Below are 6,841 nucleotides of genomic sequence, written 5' to 3' on the forward strand. Positions count from 1 at the left end.
GACACATCGGGATACGTATCGTGAGAAGCATATCGGGATACGTATCGTGAGACGCATATCGGGATACGTATCGTGAGACGCATATCGGGATACGTATCGTGAGACGCATATCGGGATACGTATCGTGAGACGCATATTGGGATACGTATCGTGAGACGCGTATTGGGATACGTATCGTGAGACGCGTATCGGTATATGTATCATGAGACGCATATCGAGACACGTACACATCGGAATACGTACCGTTAGACGCATATTGGGATACGTATCGTGAGACGCGTATCGGTATACGTATCGTGAGACGCATATCGAGATACGTACACATCAGAATACGTACCGTGAGACGCATATTGGGATACGTATCGTGAGACGCGTATCGGGATATGTATTGTGAGACGCGTATCGGGATACGTATTGTGAGACGTGTATCGGGATACGTATCGTGAGACGCGTGTCGGGATACGTATTGTGAGACGCGTATCGGGATACGTATCGTGAGACACGTGTCGGGATACGTATCGTGAGACGCGTATTGGGATACGTATCGTGAGATGCGTGCCGAGATACGTATCGTGAGACGCGTATCGGGATACGTATCGTGAGAATACGTATCGGGATACGTACACATATCGGGATACGTATCATTAGACGCATATCGGAATACGTATCGTGAGACGCGTATCGGGATACGTATCGTCAGAAATACGTATCGGGATACGTACACATATCGGGATACGTATGATGAGACGCATATTGGGATACGTATCGTGAGACACGTATCGGGATACGTATCGTGAGACGCGTATCGGGATACGTATTGTGAGAATACGTATCGGGATACGTACACATATCGGGATACGTATGATGAGACGCATATTGGGATACGTACACATCGAAAAACGTACCGTGAGACGCATATCGAGATACATACAAATCGGAATACGTACCGTGAGACATGTATCGGGATGCGTATCGTGAGACGCGTACCGGGATACGTGTTGTGAGAATACGTATCGGGATACGTACACATATCGGGATATGTATCGTGAGACGCATATCGGGATACGCGTCTCGCAATAGGTATTGCAAGACCCATATCTCGATAAGCATAACACGATATGCATCGTGTGACACATATCAGGATACGTATCGTATCGAAAGACTTTTGCCAATACACACCTCTAATAAATACCTAGTAAGTACCACAAAAGTATGAACCAAATAGTACCACATAAATACACACCAAGTACCAACTAGTTACAAAAAGCACCATGTAAGTACCCAGTTGGTCCCATTAAAAATACCTTGTAATTACCACTTAAATACCCTGTAAGTACTGTATTGTAAAAAGAGTTTTTAAAAGCTTGATTTGTCAGAGTACATGCTTTTACATGGTTGTACTTTTCTTGTGGAAAAAAATGTATTTTTCCAATTTGTTCATATAAATTCTTTACTCTGTAAAAACCACAGTGTTTAAAGTTGAAAAACCTTTCAATATACGAGTCTTTACATTTATTTTGAAGATATTTTGGCCCCTTACTTTAGTGAAACACAAACTAGAGCTAAAGATAATCTCGTTTTTTTTCAGTTGAGATAATGTTTTGTTGTAAAGTATAGTATGAAATATTTTTTTAAGTTGTGTATCTAAATTTATCTTCAGGTCCTGGATAATATCCGCAGCGCCGTCCTTCGCTACAACATCTGCCACCCTGTGGTGAACGACAGCGAGGCGAGTCTTTGGCACGAGCTGGAGGTCTCCTGCTGGCCGACTCTGGTTCTGCTCGGTCCACGAGGCAATTTGCTCTTCTCCCTGGTGGGTGAGGGCCACAGCGAGAAACTGAACCTCTTCACCGATGCCGCCCTTCGATTTTATGGGGAGAAAGGCCAATTGAAGACTCACACTTTAGGGATTAAGCTGTACAAGGATTCTTTGGCGCCCAGCATCCTGTCCTTCCCCGGGAAGGTGGCCATAGACAAGAGCACGCGGAGGCTGGTCATCGCTGACACGGGGCATCACAGAATTCTAGTGGTGTCTTCTGCTGGACAGCTGCTGCATGTCATAGGAGGTAAAATGATAAAAACGTTCCCTTCTTTAGTCTTTCACTTAGTCCTAAACATGTTTTTTATGTCATGTTTGGGTTCTTACAGTGTAAATGAACACACTGATGTTCCTAGATACTTTTAAAAATAAGAGCCTCAGTGGTGTCCTAAGATAGCTCTTTGGTCATAGTGGAGTTTGGAGTGTTTGAGGTTGTGGACAGGTGTCTTTTATATAGATAACTAGTTCAAACAGGTTCCAATAATACAGGCAAGGAGTGTAGGACAGAGGATCCTCTTACAGAAGAAGTTACAGGAAATCTTGCTTGTTTTTGGATGACCAAATACTTATTTTGCGCCATAATTGTGTAAATGCTTGGTAAGAATTCACACTATATTGATTCTCCTCCACTTCCATACGTTTGTTTGGCACGTAAACTCAACCACACTTTCAACGAATTAAGCATTCTTGGTTTCAAAACATTCAACCCGTTCATAAACTTTATAGTTTTTGAAATATTGTTCAAAATATGTCCCCATAGGAAATGAATGAGAAATTGCTCAAATCTTTCAAAAACTATGCACTTGAAACTTGTGAACTTCTGCATAATTTCAGAAGGATACCATTAAAGCTTTAAAATGTTCAGCAACTACTGGGTTTTTTTTGGGATAATTTGGAGTTTAGCTTTTATTTTAGCATTCTGCTAGCTGTTTTTGGCTAATTTAGACAATTTTTAGGCTGATTTGGAGTTAACCTCATAATTTAGCAATATGCTAAAATATTAGCAAAATTAGGCATTTCTCTGTTTTTTTAAGGGTAATTTAGAGTCAGCTTATATTTTAGCATTATGCTAGCTGTTGTGGCAAAATTAGACATTTTTCCAGTTTTTAGGCTAATTTGAAGTTTAGCTAATATTTTAGTATAATGCTAGCTGTTGAGGCAAAATTAGACATTTTTCCAGTTTTTAGGCTAATTTGAAGTTGGCTAATATTTTAACAATATGCTAGCTGTTTTTGGCTAATGTAAAATTTTTCCAGTTTTTAGGCTAATTTGAAGTTAGCTAATATTTTAACAATATACTAACTGTTTAGGCAAAATTAAATATTTTTCCATTTTTTTAGGCTAATTTGGCATTTAGCTAATATTTTAGCATTATGCTAGCTGTAATGGCAAAATTAGAAATGTTTCAGTTTTTAGGCTAATTTGAAGTTTAGCTAATATTTTAACAACATACTAGCTGTTTTTGGCTAATTTATACATTTTCCAGTTTTTAGGTTAATTTGAAGTTTAGCAAAGATTTTATCAATATGCTAGCTGTTCTGGCAAAATTAGATATTTTTTCGTTTTTTTGGCTAATTTGGCATTTAGCTAACATTTTGGCCAGTTTTCGGCTTAAGCCTTTTCAGCTATTAGATCTTGCATCTTCAGCAGCCACATTCAGCTTATACCATTCACACTAGCATTATTGCAGCTAATGTTACATATCTAGTTTACAAATTAATTATTAAAAAATCAGACTATGTGATATTTCTAGATTTTTTTTCTCATTTTGTCTCTCATAGTTGAGGTATACCTTTAATGAAAATGACAGGCCTCTCTCATCTTTTTAAGTAGGAAAACTTGCACAATTGCTAGCTGATTAAATACTTTATTCCCCAATGTATGTTAAATGCTTGTATACTTTTGTTTTTAAATCATATTAAGTGTTAAAGAAAAAAAAACACTTATTTTAATTTTTTTTTCCTCTCCTGACTGATGAGTTGTACAAAGAAATGATAGGAAATGCGAGTGTGAGCCTAATTTTTTTTACATGGGTCGTTCATCATCATAAAAATGTTGCAAGAACATGTCAAAAACACAATTTTTATAGGAGGGGGTTTTAAAATATTAGCATATTTGAAGAGAAATATTCTTGGAAAGGAGATATTTAGGAAATATTGGTGGTATTTTATGTCTCTTCCAGGACCTGAAAGTGGCAGGAAGGACGGCGGTTTTTCCGAAGCCTCCTTCCACTCTCCTCAGGGCGTGGCGTTCAAAGGCGACGCCGTGTACGTGGCTGACACAGAAAACCACCTGATTCGAAAGGTAGCGCCCTCCACAGTCTCTTACAGCGGCTGCAGTTTGAGGTTTTCACCCCTGACCTTCTGTGTTTGGTTCAGATCGATCTGTCGGAGGGGAGGGTCAGCACCATCGCCGGAGCTGGTGTTCAGGGCACAGACAAAGAGGGCGGGGCCGTGGGAGTTCAGCAGCCAATCAGCTCCCCCTGGGACGTGGCGCTCGGCACGGCCGGTGAGTTTCTGTGAACTTGACAGGCGTTATTTAATTGTTTTCGTCCTCTGTGGGTGCCCTTTTTCTCGATGTTCGCCGTACAAATCTGCCCCCCCCTTGTTTGTCATCCTCTTTAACAACCAATCAGATCTGGGGGGCTGTGCGATCTCTCATGTCGTCTGGACTTTTTGGTATTTCAACTCCAGTGAAGGTGAAGGAAAGGTGGCTTGCCGATGACGTTAACGTAGTGAGATTTATGATTTTCTTGTCCTACAGCTTTGGGGAGGGGGGGGCGCTTTGATTCATCATTTGTAACAGCCATTAGACATCCATTTACACGGACTGGATGCTTATCTGGAGGTCTGAGAATTTAGAGCATTTTTGGTGGCTTAATGCAGCTCTATAAGCATCTCCCCAGAGAGATTACCTGCGACATTACATTAAAAATATATATTTTCAGTCTCACCGGATTGTATTAATGTGCTTTAATGGACAATGGGAGTGTTTTCTTTCTTTTTATTTCATGTTACAACAGAGTTCAAGGTGACTCAAACTATGAAAAACTGAATGGAATGATAGAAGCACTGACTGTACATGAGAACTGGACTGAGTGACCACGCCCCCTGGCATTTTAAACTGGAAGTTATGGAAAGAAAATGGAATCACCCCGATTTGTGTGTGTAATTCTTGATTTGTGTGTAACTTTGGATTTGTAACTCATACAATTCATTTTGTGGAGAAGCACAAAAATTAAGAAATTCAAAAGAATGAAAAATACAACTTAACTTTAGCGCCAAACGAAACTAGCAACACACACAAATCTTTAAAAATCACTTGTTACGCACACATGAAACTGCATTTATGCACAATTCTAATATATATATATTTCTAGTTCTCTAGATTATTTTATTTTATTCTTATTAATGGCCCAATGTTATCTTGCGTTCATTTTTATCTTGTATAATTTCTCCATAAAAATATGTTTTGTCAAAATTAGTTACGTTGATTTATTTTGGAATATTCCTGCCTTTTTACTATTCATATTTATGTTAAAAGTTATGGTTTTAGAGTTTAAAAAAAAAGAAAAACAGCATTCTTTTTGGACTATTTTGGTCTTTACTAAGATTTTTTAGGGGATTTTGGAGTTTGGCTAATATTCCTGCTACATGCTAGCTGTTTTGGCTAACCTTTTTTTTTGTTTTTTAGGCTAATTTGGCATTTAGCTAATATTTTAGCAATATTGCAGCTAATGCTTTATATCTAGTTCATAATTATGTTAAAAAGTTACAGTTAAAAATGTAATTTCAGAGTGGTTAATAAAAGTTTATCCTGTTCGTCCCTCGACCTCAGGTATGTCTTGGATTTTATCCCCTTTTGCGATTGAGTTCGACTCCTCTGACTTTAGTCCTGCTCTAATTTGGAAGTGATTCTGGCTGTTAGTGAGGCTTTTCTCTGGTTTTAGGGTTGTATTATCGTCTGGATTGAGTTTATTTACCGTCATTTTCTTTTCAGACCTAACATTCCAAACTCTTTTGAGACTTCTGAATGAAACTGATCCTGGACAGGATGACTCCGTCGACTATTTTCAAACTAACGGTGGGTTTTCTGTTTGTTTTTGTTTGTTGTGTGTAGGTGGGGAGGAAGACAACGTGCTGTGGATAGCCATGGCAGGGACCCACCAGATCTGGGCTTTGTTCCTGGCAGATGGAAAACTGCCAAAAGGAGGGTGAGAGACTTTCACATGACCACACCACCACTTGGCAGCATGTAATAATGGACATCCATGCATATTTTATACGTCCATGTGGTAAGAACTGTTACAGTAAATCATAAACTAGCATTTTTGTTTGTTGTAATTTACATACAATAACAAATATCAGTGATATGTATTGTTATTTAGACTTAAATGTCATCGGTGTGTAATATTTTTTGCTGCTGAACAGCGAGTTCAAGGCCGGAGTGTGTGTGAGGTGGGCAGGGAGCGGCAACGAAGAGAACAGAAACAACTCGTATCCTCACAAAGCCGGCTTTGCCCAGCCATCCGGTTTGGCGTTGGCCGCCGAGGAGCCCTGGAGCTGCCTTTATGTGGCCGACAGCGAGAGCAGCAGCATCCGCTCGCTGGCTCTGAAGGACGGAGCTGTGAAGCTGCTGGTCGGAGGAGAGAGGGACCCACTGGTGGGTGCACAACAAGTGATGCTAGGTTTAAGTTTAAGCTTAAAGTCACAACAGACACAAAGATAAAAGGCCCTTTGAGATTTTATTTATTTATTTATTCATTTATTTTATTTCATTAATTTCATTTGATTTATTTTACTTTACTTTATTTTATTTATTTATCAATTTATTTATCTATTTGTTTTATTTTTTATTTCATTTTCTTTTATGTATTTTTATTTTAATTCATTTAAATTATTTTATTTTATTTTTTTCATTTATTTTATTTCTTTTATTTCATTGATTTTATTTTACTTTATTTATTGATTGATTTATTTCATTTTTTTAATGTTATTTTACTTTTTTTATTTTATTTTAATT

General features: G+C 38.3%; 1 protein-coding gene across 1 annotated transcript in view; it reads left to right on the top strand.

The window, feature by feature from the left end:
• The window catches only part of nhlrc2 (NHL repeat containing 2), a 24,149-nt gene that overhangs the window by 7,923 nt on the left and 9,385 nt on the right, over positions 1–6,841 (top strand). Inside the window, exons 4-8 of the mRNA XM_024285543.2 lie at positions 1,661–2,066; positions 4,002–4,123; positions 4,198–4,327; positions 5,939–6,032; positions 6,250–6,481. Of these exons, the coding sequence (XP_024141311.1) occupies positions 1,661–2,066; positions 4,002–4,123; positions 4,198–4,327; positions 5,939–6,032; positions 6,250–6,481 (984 nt within the window). The remainder of the gene's footprint in view (positions 1–1,660; positions 2,067–4,001; positions 4,124–4,197; positions 4,328–5,938; positions 6,033–6,249; positions 6,482–6,841) is intronic.

Source organism: Oryzias melastigma, linkage group LG19 (genome assembly GCF_002922805.2).
Source record: "Oryzias melastigma strain HK-1 linkage group LG19, ASM292280v2, whole genome shotgun sequence".
Classification (NCBI taxonomy): domain Eukaryota; kingdom Metazoa; phylum Chordata; class Actinopteri; order Beloniformes; family Adrianichthyidae; genus Oryzias; species Oryzias melastigma.